This window comes from Stegostoma tigrinum, chromosome 22 (genome assembly GCF_030684315.1).
Source record: "Stegostoma tigrinum isolate sSteTig4 chromosome 22, sSteTig4.hap1, whole genome shotgun sequence".
NCBI lineage: Eukaryota > Metazoa > Chordata > Chondrichthyes > Orectolobiformes > Stegostomatidae > Stegostoma > Stegostoma tigrinum.
This window is the reverse complement of record NC_081375.1, coordinates 55,399,294-55,420,454: the sequence shown is the minus strand read 5'-3', so window position 1 is coordinate 55,420,454 and position 21,161 is coordinate 55,399,294. Positions and strand designations below refer to the sequence as shown.

General features: G+C 42.8%; 1 protein-coding gene across 3 annotated transcripts in view; it reads left to right on the top strand.

Annotated features, from left to right (window-relative positions):
• Positions 1-21,161, top strand: part of LOC125463819 (ras-related protein Rab-37-like) — a 278,826-nt gene that overhangs the window by 158,636 nt on the left and 99,029 nt on the right. For 2 of the 3 annotated variants that reach the window (XM_048555566.2, XM_048555565.2), the window contains exon 1: positions 12,725-13,202. The exons of the other annotated variant lie outside the window; for it this stretch is intronic. In XM_048555566.2, coding sequence (XP_048411523.1) covers positions 13,083-13,202 — 120 coding nt within the window. In that variant the 5' untranslated portion in view covers positions 12,725-13,082. Of the gene's footprint in view, positions 1-12,724; positions 13,203-21,161 lie in introns of those variants that run through there. 3 annotated transcript variants of the gene reach the window in all.

Here is a 21,161-nt window from a genome sequence, read left to right as displayed (position 1 = left end):
TACAATCTTCTACACCTCCGTCAGGTCTCCTCTCATTTTTTGCTGCTCCAAAGCAAACCACTCAAGGCCAAGATAACAAAGTGTGGGGCTGGATGAACACAGCAGGCCCAGCAGCATATTAGGAGCACAAAAGCTGACGTTTCGGGCCTAAACTCTTGTGCTCCTAAGATGCTGCTTGGCCTGCTGTGTTCATCCAGCTCCACACTTTGTTATCTTGGATTCTCTAGCATCTGCAGTTCCCATTATCTCTAGCTCAAGGCCAACCAATCTTTCCATAAGATGATAAGAATTGGGGACAGGAATAGACCATTTTCCCCTCTGTTCAATGGGATCATGGTTGATCCAATATTCCTGCTTTTTCCCTGGAACCTTCTATTCCATTAATGATCAAGAAACTATCTAACTCAGCCTTAAATATTCACAAGGACTCTGCACCACAGATCTCTGTTGCAAGGAGTTCCAAGATTCACAATCCTCTGAGAGAAGAAATTCCTCCTCATATCAGCCTTAAATTGGTGCTCCTTTATTCTGAGACTCGGCCCTCTGGTCCTAGACTCTTCCATGAGGCGAAACATCCTTTCAGCTTTAACCCTCTAAAGCCCCTTAAGAATCCTATGTGTTTCAATGAGGGCACTTCTCACCCTTCAAAACTCCAGTAAGTAGAGCCCCACCTGTTTACCCTTTGTTCATAAGACAATGCCTCCATACCTGGGATCATCCCAGTGAACCTTCTCTGAACCACCTCCTACGAAATGATATAGTTCCTTAAATAAGGGATCCAAAGCTGCTCACAGTACTTCAGATGCAGTCTCTCCAGCACTTTGTGCTGTTGCAGTAAGGCTTCCCTATTCTGATGCTCCAACCCTCTTGAAATAAAGGCCAACATTCCAATGGCGTTCCTGATTGTGTGCTGTGCCTGTATGCTAGCTTTCTCTGTTTCATGTACAGGTAACCTCAAGTTTGAGTTGCAGATTTCTTTAGTCTTTCTCCAGTTAAATAATACTCTGTTCTTCAGTTATCCTTCCTCATAGCTCAGCCTGTCCAGACCAGACATTGTGGTAAATCACCTCTGCACCCTCTGCCATGCTCTCACAGCTTTGTATAATGTGATGACCAGAATGACATGAAGACTCCAATTGTGGCCTGACAGCATTTTCTGCAGTTCCAGCAAAACTTCCTTCCCCTTTCATTGTATGAAGCAGCTAATAAAAGAAAACGACTCATATGTCCTCTTAATGACATTATCTGCCTACCCTAATACCTTTACGGCTCTGTGGACATACCCATCAAACTCCCTCTGATCGTCAGTTCTTTCCAGGACCCTACGTACATACTGTAACCTCTTTCTCTGTTTGTCTCCCCAGCTGTTTTACCTCAGTTTTCCAAGTTGAATTTCATTTGATAGTCCTATACTCACCTAATCAGTTTGCTGCTATCCTACTGTTTTCTGCGATCCTCCTCCCTATCTACCAACATACCAATTTTTGTGTCAATTGTAAGCTTCATTTAAGTTCAAACAATAATGTACACCGCAGACAACTAGGAGCTCAACACTGAGTCTTGTGGAACCAGATCTCTAATCATAGAATCATTATTCATCCAGCAAGCTCTGCTTCCTGCATCTCAGTCAATTTTGAACACAATATTCTGCTTTGCCTTAGATCCAGTGGCCTTTATCTTCTTGCCCCATCAGCCCATCTTAGCAAAAGCCTTGCTAGACCACACCAAATGTGTTACCATCATCAACACACTTGGCTACCTCCTCAAAACATTCAATAAAATTTATCAAACTCAGCCTTCCCTTAACAAACTGCTGACTATACTGATTATTCCAAGACTCTCCAACTGCAGATACATCTGTCCCTAAGAATTCCATCCAATAACTTCCTCAATAGTTTGGGCAGCCTGACTACGCTGTAATTGCCTTCTCCATGTTTTAATCATGGAACAACAGTAGGAGTCCTGCAGTCCTTTGATACCTCACCTGTGGTCAGAGAAAATTACTGCCAAGACTCCTGATATCTCCTCCTTGCATTCCTCTAGACCCTGGGACACATCTCAGCTGCGCTGCAGATGAATCCAATTTTAAGGCTGCTAAACCTTCAAGTACCTCTTTTCTCTCAATGTTAATTTTTCTAACATTTCATTGTACTCCACCCTGATGTCAATATATGTTTACAAATCTCCTTTAGGGGTTCCTTTATTCTACCCAGCAATGTTTCCTCATTCACTCTGTTTGTCTTTCTAATTTTCTTTCTGGTTTTGATCCCACCCTTAGGCTTTTGGGGAACATCTACGCCCTGTACTTGCATTATCCTTAAATATCTCTGATTGCTCTGACAGTTTTATCTACAATTAGCTACTCTCAGTCCAGTTGAGCCATATCCTTTTGCATGTAAGCAAAATTAGCCTTTCCCCAGCTTAGAACTTTGACCCCCGGCCCATTCTTCACCTTTTCCTTGATTACCTTAAATCTAACTGAGTAAGGATCACTATCTCCAAAATATTCCCCTTACAATATGGCTTCCACCTGCCCGGGCTCATTTCTGAATATTATGTCCAGATCCTCCTCAGCTCTTGTTGGGCTTTCAACCTAGTGACTGAACTAATCTCCTGTGTGCAAATAAAGAAAATTTTCTACACCTCTAATCGTGCACACTAAACCTATCTCAGTTAATCTTTGGATAGTTAAAATCCTGGACACTACCGCTATTTATCCTTATAATTCTCTGATATTTGATGATATATTTGATCTTCTATCTCTGCCTGAATGTGTGGGTGCTTACAGTACACACCCAACACCATTTTTGCCCCATTTATGTTTTTCACTTCGCCTCATGGCCTCATTTGATGATCCTTCCAAGATATCATCCACCTCACTGATATAATTGACGCCATGATCAGTATTCCAACTTCCCTGCCCCCTCTATCCTCCTCTCTATCTCTGATTATGCTATGAGCAGGAATATTGTATTGCTAACAAAAACAGAATTGGCTGAGAAAGCTTAGCAGTTCTGACAGCATCTTTGAGGAGAAAATCAGAGTTAATGTTTCAGGTCCAGAGACTCCTTCCTCAGAGGGAGGAAGGTTCTGAGGAAGGATCATCGGACCCAAAATGTTAGCTCTGATTTTCTCTTCACAGATGCTGCCAGACGTGCTGAGCTTCCCCTGCAACTTCTGTTTTTGTCCCTAATTTACGGCATCTGCAGTTCTTTTGATTTTTATATTGTCTGCTAATCCTGCCTATCTTTGAACCATAGCCACGATATCATTCTCCCATATCCCTATCTGAGCCCTCAACTCATCTATCTTATCTCTCAGGTCCTTTTGATTTAATTTGGCTTGATTTATTATTGTCAAATGTACTGAGATACAGTGAAAAGTATTGTTTTGTGTGCTATTCCAGCAAATCAAACTTAACATAATCACACAAAGTAATAGAACATAATGCAGAATATAGTGTCACAGCCACAGAGAAATGCAGAGAAAGATCAGTTTAAAATATGAGAAGTCTGTTCATAAGTCTGACAGCAATGGGGAAGAAGCTGTTCTTAAATCTGTTGGTACATGTTTTTAAACTTTTGTATCTTCTGCCAAACAGAAGAAGGTGAAAGAGAGTATAACTGGGGTGGGATGGGTCCCTGATTATGTTGGCAGCTTTCACAAAGCAGCAGAAGGTATAGATGGAGTCAACAGATAGAAGTCTGGTTTATGTGATGGACTGGGCTGTTTTCAAAACTCATTGTAATTACTGTCAGAGATAATGGGAACTACAGATGCTGGAGAATTCCAAGATAATAAAATGTGAGGCTGGATGAACACTTCAGGCCAAGCAGCATCTCAGGAGCACAAAAGCTGACGTTTCGGGCCTAGACCCTTCATCAGAGAGGGTCTCTGATGAAGGGTCTAGGCCCGAAACGTCAGCTTTTGTGCTCCTGAGATGCTGCTTGGCCTGCTGTGTTCATCCAGCCTCACATTTTATTATCATTGTAATTACTTGCGGTCTAAGGCAGAGCAGTTGCCATACCAAACTGTGACGCATCTGGATAGGATGTTCTCTAAGCTATTCAATTTAGCCTCGCTAAATTCACTTCTTTCTTATCTAACTTATACTTCGTCTGCTTTTCAGACTCAGTCACTTGTGTTTTAATTTCTAATTGCATCTCAGCTTGTCTCCCTTCTGAACTCCTTGTCATAGATTAGTCAGTTCTGCCAATCCTGTTTAAATCTTCCTCAAAAGCATTAGAAAACCACCCTAAAAGGATGTTAGTCTTGTTCCTGCTCAGATGTAACCTGGCTACATCTGGCCCCACCCTCTCCATAAATAATCCCAATGCCTTGGGAATCTAAAGCTCTCCTTCGTCCAGCTCTCTCCAGCCGTGAGTGCATCTGCTGTAAACTTCTATTCCAGTACTCACTACTGCATGGCACTGCAGGTAATCCGGACATAAGTACCTTTAAAGCCTTGCTTTTCAATCTTCTACCTAACTCCCTAAAGTCTGCTTACAGAACCTCTTTTCTCTTTCTTCCTTTGTCATTGGCCACAACTGGCTGTTCATCCTCCCCCTTCAGAATGCCCTGCAGTCATTCTGTGACATCATTCACCACAGGAGGCAGCATACCATCCTGGAATCATGTCTATGGCCACAAAAGCATCTGTCTCCTCTCTTATTAATGAATCCCCTGCTGCAATCATCTAATCTGCTGTGAAGGAATGCCTGAGACCTAATGGAGTGAGGGAACATATGATGGATATATTAATGAAGAGTTAATTGGGCTTGAATTGTTTGTATAAATATGAGCAGCGGATGTGAGCTTAATGGAGTGTGACTCATACTGTATAATGTTGGTAGGAGAGGATGGGTGAGACAAAATGTAAAGTTTCAGAGTGTGATTACCCACAGCTGTTTTCTGAAAATGAACCTTCTGACCAGTGGAAGAATGGCGTTACAATGTGGACATGGATTACTTCTTTATCAAAGAGGAAGCAAGGTGTGACCTTGGCATATCTGTTACCATGCAGGAACACCATAAGAAACAAAGTCTTTTTCAGAACTGGAACCTGATGATCTAAACACAAATGATGGCTCTTACAGAGATAATGGGAACTGCAGATGCTGGAGAATCCAAGATAATAAAGTGTGAAGCTGGATGAACACAGCAAGCCAAGCAGCATCTCAGGAGCACGAAAGCTGACGTTTTGGGCCTAGCCCCTTCATCAGAGAGGGGGATGGGGTGAGGGTTCTGGAATAAATAGGGAGAGAGGGGGAGGCGGACCGAAAATGGAGAGAAAAGAACACGGTGTGGCTTCCTCTACATTGGGGAAACCAAGCGGAGGCTTGGGGACGGCTTTGCAGAACACCTCCGCTCGGTTCACAATAAACAACTGCACCTCCCAGTCGCAAACCATTTCCACTCCCCCTCCCATTCTTTAGATGACATGTCTGTCATGGGCCTCCTGCAGTGCCACAATGATGCCACACGAAGGTTGCAGGAACAGCAACTCATATTCCGCTTGGGAACCCTGCAGCTCAATGGTATCGATGTGGACTTCACCAGCTTCAAAATCTCCCCTTCCCCCACCGCATCCCAAAACCAGCCCAGTTCGTCTCCTCCCCCCACGGCATCACACAACCAGCCCAGCTCTTCCCCTCCACCCACTGCATCCCAAAACCACCCCAGCCTGTCTCTGCCTCCCTAACCGGTTCTTCCTCTCACCCATCCCTTCCTCCCACCCCAAGACGCACCTCCATTTCCTACCTCCTCACCTCATCCCACCTCCTTGACCTGTCCGTCTTCCCTGGACTGACCTATCCCCTCCCTACCTCCCCACCTATACTCTCCTCTCCACCTATCTTCTTTTCTCTCCATCTTCAGTCCGCCTCCCCCTCTCTCCCTATTTATTCCAGAAACCTCACCCCATCCCCCTCTCTGATGAAAGGTCTAGGCCCGAAACGTCAGCTTTTGTGCTCCTGAGTTGCTGCTTGGCCTGCTGTGTTCATCCAGCTCCACACTTTGTTATTATGATGGCTCTTACAGATCACTCACATTTATGCTTAAAATTTGTCAAAAAGATCATCTTTTCACTGTTTGAGATATAGTCAGATTTTGGCAAATTTGAAAGACTGAGGACAGTACTTTGGAAATTTATAAAGTGGAATTCAGTAGATTATAAAACCACAAAAGTTTCATTTAGAAATTCTCCAGTCTGTGCTGGCATTTAATGCAACAAAATATCCACTATAGACAAACTTGCAATTTTGATGAGTGTGAAAGTGTATGGTCTGACAATGTACGGTGTCCGAGCATTTGGTGTAGCAATGTCATGTAGTTATCATCTCACTGGACTCTAAGATCAAAAATCGTGAGTTAAAATACCACCATAGAAAAATCTAGAAATCAGTATATTGTATCAGTGAAGGTGACCATGAAGCAGTTGGATTGTTGTGAAAGTCCAATTAATTGATGAGACTCCTTTTCTGAAGCAAATCTGCTATCTCTACCCAATGGCTAATGCACAACTTCAGTCCCACACAGATTATTGTTACAATACCTTCTGGAGTGACGTTTAGCAGCTATCCTATTCTATCAGATTAGGGCAAATATGGACAGCCAATAAATGCCTTATTCATCACTGACACCCATATTCCTAAAGAAACTAATATTGAAGAACCTTGGGAGCCTCCTTTCAACAGAAGGAGGCATTAGCAATGAAATTCAACATGGCCTGCAGTGGCCATCACAGCCTTTTTGGCATCTGAGGAACAGTGTTTAATGACAAAGGCCAGGTAGCTGTGTGTCTGGCTCTGCTGTATGTGTCAGTGATATGGGTAACTCACAGCAGACACCTCAGATCCCACGAAAACTATCACCAGTGATTCTCAAATGGAGACAATGCCAAAGGGTAAAGTCAGAGGAATATGGACACTGTATGATCAGATCCTGAGCAAGGTTTCCCAATTCCTTATGATTCCAGATGGGATGGCCCAAACTGTTAAGCTCCCAGTTGAGGAGGATTGAACTGCCTTCCCCATATTTATTCACCTGTCTCCTCAGGAGGTTATAACAAAGTTAATTTGGAAAAAATACCTTCCCTCTGGTACCTTTCTCCTCTCTCCAAATCAACTTACATTTTAAAAGGAGCCAATTTATCCAGGCTTCCCTGAGTTAACAAAGAGTGAGTTTGTAATGTAACATGCAGTCCCACAGATTAGAAATAGGAGGTATGTCGAAAAAGATACAAGCTTAAAAAATAGATGTACCAATCAGTCTCTGAGTTGTTCACAAAGAATGGCTAGCTGAATATTATAGCTGTTGTAGTGGATTTTACTGGTACCATCACCACTGGTACTTGAACAGTTACTTTAATTTGCAGATTGGTAGAAATTCTGCCGTTCTCATCCCTTTCGACCTTGTTTCCATTTTGATTACTAGTCAGCTGATTACTAGCACTCAGAACAAGGGAGTTTTTATGTGCAACACAGGCAGTGAACAAGATATAGTTCCTTTGCTGTGACTATCACAGCACACTAACAACTCAAATCCAGACTGATGGTACATGTAAGAACATTTAATTCCACTGGCACCCTCTAGTCGAGTTGAAACTGACTGCTTAGGGCGGCATGGTGGCTTAGTGGTTAGCACTGCAGCCTCACAGCACCAGGCACCTGGGTTCAATTCCACCCTTGGGTGACTGTCTGTGTGGAGTTTGCACATTCTCCCCGTGTCAGCGTGGATTTCCTCCAGGAGCTGCGGTTTCCTCCCACAGTCCAAAGCTGTGCAGGTTCGTTGGTTTGGCCATGCTAAATTGCCCATAGTGTTTGGGGATGTGTAGATTAGGGGGATGGGTCAGGATGGGATGCTGTGAGGGTCAGTGTGAATTTGTTGGGCCAAAGGGCCTGTTTCCACACTGTAAGGATTCTATGAAATTAACTCATGTCAAGGGAAAAACACAAAATGTGTCTGCTATTTAGGACATAATCTGTAGGTGGGCAGATTACTGTTGAGCAGGCATTTGTTAGCCCTTTGTTATCTCTATAGTTACAAGAGATCATGCCCCAATGTGTTTTGACTTGCCTCCAACCAATTTTGAAGAGCTGTTATTTGGTGTTCCCTTTAGATCGACATGCGTGACATCTGATGAGTTTATCTTTCTTGAGACAACTATTTAATTTATATCCATAGCCATTTTTGGCTGTGTCAGCCATCATTTTGAAAAAAAAACACATTTTGGAACTACAAGTTACAAACATCCGTAATGCTTCAGGATTCTGATCTGTGCTATGAATTAATCCAATTTGAGATTTGCGTTTTGGGAGATTAAATGTTAAGGAAGAGTATACAGTTAATGGCAGGACCCTGAACAGCATTGACGTAAAGAAGGGGCTTGGGGTCCTAGTCCATAGCTCCCTGAAAGTGGCCACACACGGAGGTTGGGTGGTAAGGAAGACATATGGCATACTTGCCTGGTCTGGGAATTGAGTACAAGAGTCAGGATGTCATGTTGCAGCTTTATAAGATTTTGGTTAGGCCACACTTAGAGTACTGCATTCAATTCTGGTTGTCACATTATAGGAAGGGTGTGGAGGCTTTGGAGATGGTGCAGAAGAGGTTTACCAGGATGCTGCCTGGATTAAAGGGTATGAGCTGTAACGAGGGGCTACAAAAACTTGAGTTGATTTCTCTGGAGTGACAGAGACTGAGGGGAGACTTGATAGAAGTCTATAAAATTATGAGATGCATTGATAGGGTTGATGGTCAGAAACTTATTCCCAGAGTTGAAATGTTGATTACTAGGGGACTTGCATTTAAGGTGAGAGGGGGAATGTTCAAAGGAGACATGAGGGGCAAGTTTTTAACACAGAGAGCAGTAAGAGTCTGGAAGGGACTGCAAGGATTGGTGGTGAAGGCAGATATATTAAGGGAATTTAGGGGACTTTTAGGTAAGCACATGAATATGCAAGGAATGGAGGGATCTGGACCAAGGGCCAGCATAAGGGAATAGTTTAATTTGGCATCACATTCAGCGTAACATCGTGGGCTGAAGGGCCTGTTCCGCTTCTGTACTGTTCTACGTTCTGTATCATTGTCGAGCTGGATGCACACACTTCCCCAGTGTAGATCACTGACCAGAAATCAAAAGGCCCAGATTAACCTCTTTCCAGACCAGGATCACTGAAGACAGCTGAAGTCTAGGTTTTGCAGGGGAAGCATCAGTCAGTTCAGATCAAGCCAGAAATTAAATGCAAGCCCCTGGGAGTGGATACTTCAAAGCCTCATGAAGTAGTATAGTGAATTTGGATTGTTATAAATTCAAACCTTCTCTCACATATTTCTCTCGATTTACCAGAGAAAGCTGTCAGATTTGTTTTAATTAGTTGCTTTAATTTTAATTTCTAAATTAGTTTTAAACACGTTCTCTCCTCTCTCCCTCCCACAGGCACAAATATTAAATAATCTCTCACTTGTCAGCAGGTTATAAATATCATTTCCATTTTAACTTGTAAAGCCTGAATGAGAGTCCTGGAGGTTGCCAAGCAACGGACTGTCTCAAACAATAAGACTGGACAGGTCCTGTTTAGACCACAACATGAGTTTCAATTTTAGGTTTTCAGAGATTTCTGTTTTTAGTTGGCAGTGATCTGACCTGGTACAATGCCCTGGTTTATTATCCACCTCTAAATTGAGACTCTTTTCACTCGGTTCCTGTCTCTTGTCGGCCCTCTCCTAAAGGCTCTGATGGTTTATAATTCCACAGGATGATGGTTCCTTTCTGTTCTCCCTTGACTGCCACCTCAATCCCATTCCCAAATGAGCAATTCTCTGGTGTGAGACCATTGCAGACCAGGAAACAGGATCAAATCCGGAAATGATTTAACCTGACAGTGACACACTTACAACCAGGCGGCACTGGATCATGATCAAAAATAGGAAACCAAAATTAAGACCAGCAGATATTGGAGCAGAATTAGGCCATGCAGCCAATCAAATCTGCTCCACCATTCAATCTCACTGATATGTTTCTCAACCCTATTCTTCTGCCTTCTCCCCATAACCCTTGGTCCCCTTTCCCATCAAGAATCTGTCTATCTCTGTCTTAAATACAGTCAATGACTAGGTGTCCACAGCCCTCTGCAGCAAAGCATTCCACACAGTCGCCACCCTCTGGCTAAAGAAATTTCTCCACATCTCAGTTCTAAACAGTTGTCCCTTCAGTTTGAGGTTGTGCCCTTGTGTCCTGGTTTCTTCTACCAGTGGAAACAGTTTTCCCACATTCATTCTATCCAGACCTCTCAACCTTCTGTAAGTTTCCATCAGTTCCCCCCCTCATCCTTTTAACTATAGGTTTCAGATGCAGAGTCCTCAACCTGCTCCTCAAAAGATAAGCCTTTCAACCCTGGGACCATTCAGATAAACCTCCTCTGGACGTCCTCAAGGCACACCCTTCTGTCAATACATGAGGCCTAAAACTGCTAAAAATATTCCAAATGCAGTCTGACCAGAGCCTTAAAAAGCCTCAAAAGCATATGCCTACTCTTGTACTCTAACGATCTCAAAAGGAATGCTAACATTGCATTTGCCTTCCTGACTGCCAATTGAATCTGCATGTTAACCTTCAGAGAATCCTGAACTAGGACTCCCAAAACTCTTTCTGCTTCAGATTTCCAAAGCCTTTCCCCATTTAGAAAATAGTCTATGCCTCTATTCTTCCCACCGAAGTACATAATGTCACACTTTCCCACATTGTATTCTATCTGCCATTTCTTTGCCCATTCTCCTAGCCTGTCCAAGCCTCTCTGCAGCACCCTTGCCTCCTTAACACTACCTTTATCTACCTTCATGTCATCTGCGAATTTAGCAACAATGTCCTTTGTTCCTTCTAATTTTCCATGTATCTGGGACCTTGCCACGAACATCATGGGTAGTTATCTTATTTGGCAGCATTTTCAGCGATGCCTTGTCTATGGCCTTCTGAAAATCCAAATGGATCACATTCACTCACTCACCTTTATTGCTTGTTACCTCTTCAAAGAATTCTAAACAAATTTGTCAAGCATGACCTCCCCTTAATATATTTCTAAATGCCCAACAACCTCATCTTTAATAATGGACTTTAAAATCTGAACAATGAATAAGGTCAGGTTAACTGGCATAGAGTTTCCTTCTTCTGCCTCCCTTCTTAAACAGAGGTGTTACATTAGTCATTTTCCAGTCTTCTGAACCCTCCCTGACCCCAGTTATTGCTAGAAGATCTCCATGAGTACCTCCACAATCTCTTCCGCTATCTCCTTCAGAACCCCAGGCTATTGTCTATCCAGTCCAGGTGAAATATCCACCTTCAGATCCTTCAGCTTCCCCAGCACCTTCTGCTTGGTGAGGGCCACTATAAACACCTCTGTCCCTGACACTCTTGAAGTTCAGCTATGGTGCTGGTGTCTTCCATGAAGAATGGTGCAAAGTACCTATTAAGTTCCTCTACCATTTCTTTACCCCCCATTACAACATCCCCAGCTTCACTTTCCAGTGATCCAATGTCAATCCTTGCCTCTCTTACCGTTTATATAGCTTAAAAAAAACTCTTGCAATCTTCTTTTAGATAACTAGGTAGGCTTACCATCGTATTTCATTTTTTTAGTTAGTCACTTGATGTAAACCAAGTACGATGCAAATAGAGAGTGGGAATGGGACTGACTGTATTGTTCAATGGAGAGCTGGAGTGAACTCAATGTGCCGTAAGTAGTCTGCAACACCAAAAACAAGAGAAGTATTTGGTCCCCCTGTCCACCTGCAGCATCCATATACTGGTCACTTTATCTCTCCAAGTTACCTGGGTCAGAAACTGGCCTCTGGAAATGGACCACCCCAATCTCACTCATAATCCAGAAACATTCCATTTACACACAATCCAGGGCATTTGACAAACACAATACTGGCTAGTTCACAAGCAATTCAGGAAGATATGTTCAGAAAGATGAATGCTGCAGTTAGATAGTACCTTCTCACTGCTATCCTAAATACTTCAAGTATAAGCATAGAGGCTGCAAAGCAAAATTCTACCATTGCAATGAAATCAATGACTAAGTCATCTATTTCCAACTCTGTTGGGCTGAAGGGGTAACTTCCCTATTCTCAAACAGAGACCACACCCGGCTGATTGGAAAGCTTTAATTTGAGCGTTTAAACGAAAAGGCACCTCTGACAATGTAGTCCTTTCTCTGCATTGCACTGTCAAGTTAAATTGGCTAATCAAAACGTTGGATTGGGACTTGAACCCATAACTTCCTTGTGGGCAGGCCTGATCAGGGTGAGGGGAAAAGGAAGGTGATTGAAGGTCAGGACAATGAAGTAGGTTTACAGCAGGACACAGGTCACCCAATCCCACCATCACCCTCGAACCCCCACCCCTTTCCCGCCTGCAGCTGACATAACCCCCACCCTGGTCTGTTAGGTCACGTATGAAGTACTGCATGTTGTATAGAGTTACAAAGGAAGGATACAGAGGGGGAGCCAGCAAGGAAAATGTAAAAGGGAATGAAGGGGAAATAAAGTAGGGAGGGAAGAGAGAAATAGGCAAGGAGAGAGAAGGGAGAAGTAGGCAAGGTGAGTGGATGGTGGAGAAAGTAGGGAGAGGGAGGAGTTGGGTGTGGGCAGAGAGGAAGGGGAAGGGAAGGCGATAGTACTGGTGAAAGTGGGAGGAGGGCTGTCCCATTGAGAGGGAGGACAACAACTTGCAGAGTTGGTTGGTGCCGAGTCTTGGAGCTCCGTGTCCGTGAGAGAGTTAAACTGAAAGTGATTCTCAGCTTGTCTGCTGCTACTGACAGCCTCCTGGTCCCTCCCACTCGGTGATCACCTGTAGCTGAGAGAGAGGGGCTCAGGCAGTGAAGGTGCAGTGTAGCCTGCCTGCGCTGGCCTCTGGACAGTGGACAATGGCACTGCCTCTGGCCGGAGCCCACTGTCTCAGCTCCCGTTGAACGACTGAGCTGTTCAGTTCCCGGGAGCTCGCCCTCCTTTCTACCGCCCTCATACAGCTTTCGTCTCCAGTGTTTCTGTTCCTTCCCTCTCTCTCTGCCTCTAGACCTGCCATGCCTCGCAAAAAGAGTTCCCATGTGAGACAGGCGAGCAGCGAGCTGCACAACGGAGCCCCGAAGCCCCCCCTTCGCCGATCCAGATCCTACAGTGAGGTCCACGACCTGACCTACAAGGTGTGTAACTCTTTATTCACTCCTAGATCTCACTTACAAATATAGAACAGCAAAAGATCCAGCAAACTGGGCGCTTTGGAGCTGCAAATGTTCAGCAAACAATGATTCAGCTCTTCAGTCAAGGATGTGACTGTCGTATCAGCAAAACAGGGGAAGCAGCGCCAGGGAGACAGGGGGCTGTGGAGCTTGGCGAGGAATATGTAGCTGCTGATGCCGAGCGAGCAGACCTGGTGTCTGCACATCTGTTGTCTTGGGATCTTTTAATCCAACTGGGAGTTTCAAAAAAAATCATTTTTGGAACAGTCTTTTTTAATTCCCACTAAGTTTTCTTTTCAAACTTGTAATATTGCAAGCAGCCTGCATTGGTGGCACTGCCTCCTTGTGAAATATAGCTAATCAATTCGTCCCACCGCGATCTTTACCTGTCACTCTGTAACTTCAGGTGCAGATTTTGGCTTGTGTGTGTGAGATCTCTTTGGTCGGGATCGGCTTTCATTTATATACAAATCCTTGATCACCTCTCCCATTCTGGCTGTTCCTGGGTTTTGATTCCCAATCATTTGTAGAGTTGAGCACTGTCAACTGGCCCGGGGGGGGCGGGGGGTGTGGCGAGCTGACAGAGGGAGCAGGGTGGGTGAAATGTGCCTGTTGGTGAGTGAGCAAGTGTCAATCAGACCAGGATTATTTTATTTCAAAAATATACTTGATTCATTAAAAAAAACTTTGTATACATATGTAGTCACTTAAAGTAGTTCAGTTTTGTACCATCTTAGCACATACAGAACAAACTGACATTGAGGTGTGACTGTATCAACAGTTCCAACAAACCCAAAGGCAGTTCTTACATACACAAGTTGTAGAGGCCAGGACGTGGTGGTCCCCTGTTTGAATGAGATGAGATCTGTTCACTTCAGGGGAGCTGGCAGTGGGACAGTCACAGTGAGGCCTAGTTCCTTAAGCAAAGGAATCCTAAAATCAGCAGGAGGCCATTTATCCTGTCATACCTGAGTTACCTCTTTGAAAGAATGATCTAATTTATCCAAATTTCCTGTTTCACCATCTATTTCCATTTCTTTTTCCAAACCCCATTTAAGAACCTCTGTTTGAATTTGCTGCCTCTACCCTTTCTGTCCCAGATCACAATAGCTCACTGAACACACTTACTGTCATCTCACTCTTCCTTTTTTGAATGCATCTGTATTCTCCAATTCCAACCACCCTGCTTGTTCGCAAAGCTATAAAGGCAATATAAAAGGCATTAAGCAAACAGTTGGTTATTGTCATGTTGTTTCTGAGCTGGGCAATGGTCTCCTCTTTGATTGTATTTACTATAGAAAAGAATATGTGTGCTTTCACATGCTGTCAGTTCAACAAAGAAACTAATGGCACAGGTTAGATACTGAGTAAAGCTTCCTCTACTCTTTCAAACCAAAATTAAAGGTTGCTCTACACTGTCCCCATCAAACACTCCCAGGACAGGGACAGCGCACGGGTTAGATTCAGAGTTAAGCTGCTTTGTTCTCTAAAACTAGAGCACAACCGTCTAGGAACAAAACAGGGATGGCATTCTCCAAGCAAATATTTGTAGAAATATCGCTCCCCAGTGGCTGCAGTTGTTGAAGGGTCAATTGAAAATATGAAGACAGAGATGAATAGATATTTGCTGGGGTTAAGGTACAGCTTGGGCATGATCTGATGGTATGGTAGAGTAGGATTGATGTTTATTGTATCAGCTGGATAAAATCTGACTGTATCGTATTTTAATATTGGAATGGGAATGTGCCGGCCTAAGATCAGAGCTAGATACTTTGCAGCATGGGTCTGATGAAAGGTCTAGGCTCAAAACATCAGCTTTTGTGCTCCTGAGATGCTGCTTGGCCTGCTGTGTTCATCCAGCTTCACACTTTGTTATCTTGGATTCTCCAGCATCTGCAGTTCTCATTATCCCAAACCAGAGAGCTAACCTGGTCTAAAGATGGTGGCTGGAGCTAGACAAGAAGCTGACCAGCTAGTGGTAGGAATACCCGTGATTGGCACTGAGGAGTAGTGGGCCTGCTCCAGGCCATGGAGTTGAATGGTTGGTGAAGAATAAAGAACAAGTTTCAAGGACTTTGGATTCACCCATTGATATTACTGAGTCATGGAGGCCCCATTCTTCACTAGATTCAGAACAAACAACTGAAACTAGACATCCATGAGGCACTGTGAGGCCACCCTACCATAGTCATTAACCCAGGTGTCCATCCCTGGTTTAATGAAGACTGAAAGAATGCCAAGTATTCCTAAAACTTAGGTGCCAACCTGGTGAAGCTACAAGACAGGACAACAGAATAACAGAAGCACCATGCTTTAGACTGCGCTAAATGATTGCACAATCAACAGATTAGGTCCTGTTACGTCCAGCCACAAATAGTGACATGCAAGTAAACAAGTAACAAGATGAGGAGACTCCATAAATATCCTTATGCTCAATGACAGGGGAGCCCAGCCAGTCAGTGCACAGACAAAGCTGAAACATTTGCACCAATCTTCAACCAGAATTAGCTCCTGGATTATTTGTTTCTGCCTTTTCCTGTGGACCTCAGCATCACAGATGCCAGTCTTCAGCCAATTCGAGAAATGACTGAAGGCATTGGGTACTGCAAAGGTTATGGGCCCGGATAACATTCTGGCAGTAGAACTGAAGATTTGCACTCCCGAACTAGATAACTCCATGGTCAAGCTGTTCCAATACCATTACAACATTGGCATCTACCCAACACCGTGGAAGGTTCCTACAAAGAAGTGAAAGATAAAAGTATGACCTACCACAAACAATAGGACAAATCCAATCTGATCATTACCACCCTATTACACTCAGCTAACTTAGCGGAGTGTTGTCAGCAATGCTAGAAAGCAGCACTCACTCAGATACAGCCAATTCACAGTTTACAGATGCTCAGTTTGAGCTTTACCATTCTGAATAACTCCAAATTATTATAACCTTGATCTGAATATGAACAAAGGAACTGAACTCCAGAGTGAGGTGAGAGTGACTGCTAATAACATCAAGGCCACATTTGACTGAGTGTGGCATCAAGGAGCCCCAGCAAAAGTGGCATCAGTGGGAGTCAAGGGAAGGCTGTCTGCTGTTTAGAGTCTCACTTAGCATGAAGGAAGATAGTTGTCGCTGTTGGAGGTCAGTTATCTCAGCTCCAGGACATCACTGCAGGAGTCCCTCAGAGGAGTAACCTAGACCCAACCATCTTTAACTGCTTCATCAATGACCTTCCCTGCATCATCAGGTCAGTAGTGAGGATGTTCGCCAATGATTGCACAATGTTTAGCATCATTCCTGATCCTCAGATACTGAAACAGCCCAGGCCCAAATGCAGCAATATTCAGGTTTGGGCTGATGAGTGACAAGTAACATCCACTTCATGCAAATGCAATGACCATTTTCAACAAGGGAAAATCAAATCATCATTCTTTGATATTCAATAGCATACCATTGCTCAATTCCCCCCATTATCAACGTCCTGCGAGTTATCATTGTCTAGAAACGGAACTTGCCCAGCCATATAAATACATTGGTTACAAGACCAGATCAGAGGTTGGGAATCCCGTGGTGAGTAATTCACTAACCGACACACCCAAAGACTGTCCACAACCATGAGGCAGTACTCAGGAGTGTGATGAAAAACTCTCCATTTGTCTGGATGAGTGCAGCTCCAACAATACTCAAGAAGCATGACACCATCTGAACAATCATCCCTATTGATTAGCAACGTATTAACCACCTACAACAGACAAATCCCCTTCACTATCAGTGGTAGCAGTGGGTACCTTCCACAAGATATACTGCAATAACTTACCAGGTGGACAGCACCTTCCAAATCCCTCCACTTCCATCTAGAAAGACGAGGGGAAAGGGATATATGGGAACACCACCAGCTGCAAGCTCATTTCCAAGCCACTCATCATATTGATTTGGAATATATTTTTTCATCATGACTAGGCAAAATCCTGGAATTTTGTCCCCAATAACAGTCTGGGTCATCCAATCCACAGTAGCTCAAGAAATAGACCAACCAGAAAAAAGGAGGGGGCATTGCTGGGTACTGAGGTGGAACAAGTGCCTGTCAGGGAACACTTGGTAACGGACATCTTCCCATCGCAAAAAATAGATCAGTAATGAAAAAGAACAAGGAACAATCGAAATTGGAAGAGGGCTAATTTCAGTGGTATGAGAATGGATCAAACTAATGTAAGACAGATTGAAATACTGATAGGAAAAACTGAACAGAGCAATACGTGAATCAGTTAGTTATATATATATATAATAGTTATATTCTAACAAGTGAAGAGGGCAAGGGAACTCAAACTAAGAAAGATAGAGAAGTGAATGGAAGTGTACTGGAGAGAGTGTGATGTACATCTGATGAATTATTCAAATGCAAATCAGGTCAAATACAGCAAGTTGAAGGGGAAGTGAAGAGGAAAACAAAGTCTTGCAAAAAGAGAGCATTAGAATAGAATGTCAGTCAATACACAGTGACCCCAAAAACCTTCTACTGGCTTGTAAATAGTAAATAGGATATAAGAAGGTAAGAGGTGGCATAACGCCAAAGAGACAAAGAAGGTGCTCAGAGATGTAGGACAAAATTAGAATACTTAGTGAGTACTTTGTGTCCATGTTTACTAAAGAAATAGATGCTGTTAGAACAAAAACAGGAATTTCTGGAGAACCATGGCAGGTCTGACAGTGTCTATGGAGAGAAAATGGAATTAACATTTTGAATGCAGCAACCCATTTACAGAACACCTTTTTTCCAACTTCTGCAATTGATTCATTTGCTGACAAAATATTGGTCAAAGCAGAGTTGGAGGAGTTAATAAACAGGGGGAGAATTGATTGGCATACTATACTGGAAAGGCGAGCCATGCTTAGTGAGATGTGTTTCCTGGTTTCAATTGCTTGTGTTGTAGTTTGCTGTGGGTGGTGATAATGGAAGAGCTGCTCATAATCTTGTGCAAGTAAAGATGCAAGGACATGCCTAGCAACTACAGGCTGGTCAGTTTAACATCAGTGATACTAGAAATAACCAAAGAACACTTGGAGAGGTTTGAGCTATTTAAGGAGAGGCAGCACTGAGTTCTAAAAGGAAAATAGTGTTTGAATCTAATTGAAGTCACAGAGAAAGCCAAAGAAGGGAAAGCAGTGGATGTTATTCATATGGTTTTAAAACGTACCATGATGAAATACCATGCAGTGAGAGAAAACCCGGCAGCTAATGCGGGAGTTTCCTGAGTCTATCTGTTTGCCTGTTGGTATTCCATTTTCCAAATAATTGAAGTTCCTCAGGATAGTGCTGCTAGAATGATCCTTAATGTCAAGGGCATCCCAGCTGTACAGGTGTGGAGACAAAGAAGAGTGGAATGGCAATAGGAACAATAATTCCACAATCAGGAGATCAGACAGCCTTTTCTGAGCAATGGAACATATCTCCAGGATGGTGTGTTGCCTCTCTTGTGCCAGTGTCTCAAAGTAGCTGCAGAACAACCTTACAGCAGAGGGGAATCAGAGGGCTGAAGTCCTAACCAGAGGACAGGATATTTTGGATTTGTTATTATGGAATGAAAAGGGATTAATTAATAATCTTACTGTAAGAGGATCGTTAGGGATAACTGGAGATAACAAAGTGTGGAGCTGGATGAACACAGCAGGCCAAGCAGCATCTTAGAAGCACAAAAGCTGATGTTTTGAGCCTAGACCCTTCATCAGAAAAGGCCACTTGTGATAGTTTTACATTGTTTGAAAGTGAGGCAGTTCAATCTGAAGCAAGGGTGTTAAATTTGGATAAGGGAACTAATGAAAACATGAAGCACATGTTGGCTGATCTGGTTTGGCAAAATGCATCAAAAGATATGGCTATACATAGGCAATGAACAGTCTCTTAAAAAGTTGTTACATGGATCACAGCAACTATACATTCCTGCAAAATCTCAAAAAGAATCAGTCAACCAGTTAACAAGGAACTTAAAGATTATATATGATTAAAAGAAAAGGCTTATAAACCAGCAAGAAATAGTAATAAATCTGAGGATTTGGTAATTAGTTCAGAACATGGCAAGAGAAGAACAAGAAACTGACCAAGAAACCAATGAAAGGAAGACAAGAATACAAATACAATCTAGCAAAAAATGTTTTTAAATGACTGTTAAAGCTTCCATGGGTATGTAAAAAGAACATGTTTGCCTAATAAAAATGTGGGTGCATTAAAAACAGAGTCAGGAGAATTTATAGTAAATCATCGAGAAATGGTGGGGAAGCTATATAATTACTCTGTCTGTGATTGCTGACAAGAAATAAGATACAAGGAATCTCCCAGAACTAGAGATCCAAGCGACTAGGAAGAATGAAATTTAAACAAAATTAGAATTAGTAAGAAGATCGTACTGGAGAAAATAATGGGGCTGAAACTTGATGAGCCCCTGGGACCTGATGGGCCATACCTAAGAGGGTTGAAGGAGGTGGCTGTAGAGAAAGGAGCCACCTCCTTCAACCCTCTAACTGGATGACTGATTTTTTTGAGATTTTGCAGGAATGTATAGTTGCTGTGATCCATGTAACAACTTTTTAAGAGACTGTTCATTGCTTATGTATAGCCATATCTTTTGATGCATTTTGCCAAACCAGATCAGCCAACATGTGCTTCATGTTTTCATTAGTTCCCTTATCCAAATTTAACACCCTTGCTTTAAATTGGACTGCCTCACTTTCAAACAATGTAAAACTACCACAAGTGGTCTTCCAACCATCTGACAAAATTCCGGAGATTTTGAAATAATTCCTGCAGATTGGAAGGTAGCAAGTATCACCCCATTATTTAAGAAAAGAGTGAAAAAGTAAACAATTAACTGCAGACCTATCAGCTTAGGAAAATGCTTAAGATCTGTCATAAATGACATGATAAATGGACATGGATAAAAGTTATCTATTGGGTATGATAAGCATGGATTTGTGAATGGAAAGTCATGTTTTACAATCTTGGTGTTTTTTGAAGCTGTTACAAATAAAATTGAACAAAGGAGTTAATGGATGTAGTGTATTTGGATTTTCAGAAGGCTTTTGATCAGGTAACTCACAGGAGGTTGGTTAACAAAATTAAAGCAAATGTACAGGAGATAATGTACTGGCATGGATTAAGTAAAGTAACCATTGTTCCACCAGACCATAGAGCTGCTCTCTCATTAGAGAGAGAGAGACAACTAATGATTTAACCTGAGGGTCACCATGCCTCGGGAAAGGGGAGAGATTGAGAAGGCCGCTTAGGGAATTGAACCCAAACTGCAGGCGTCACTCTGCTTCGAGCCAACTGAACTAACTTACCCTTGTGATGTGGATTAAGGATCAACTAACACGGAGGAAACAGAGAGTATAAATTGGCCATTGGCAGGCTGTGACTGGTAGAGTACCTCAAGGATTGGTACATGGAGCCCCAGCTGTTCACAATACATTATCTATAATTTGGAAGAGGGGATGATTCAAAATGTAGTAGTTCCAGATTTACAGTTGTTGCAAAGCTAAGTGGGAAAGTGTGTTTCAGGGAAGATGTAAAACATTTTCAGAAGGATTTGGCACCTGCTTGGTGATTGGGAAAGAACACGGCAGATGGTAAATCAGTGGAAAAATGCGAAGTTAAATGTTTTGGCAGGAACAACAGATGTGCACAGTATTTCTTAAATAGTAAGAGGCAGGAAAGTGTAGATGTACAAAGAAACATAGGTGTTTTTATTGAGAAGCCATTGAAGGCTCACGCAAGTGCAGCAAGCTGGATGACTAATGGAATGTAAGTCTTTATTGCAAGAGGATTTAAGTACAGTAATAGTGAAGCCTTGCTTCATTTTTCCAAGAGTATGTTAAACCATGCCTGAGGTGCTGCATGTAGTTTTGGATTCCTTAACTTAGGAGAGATA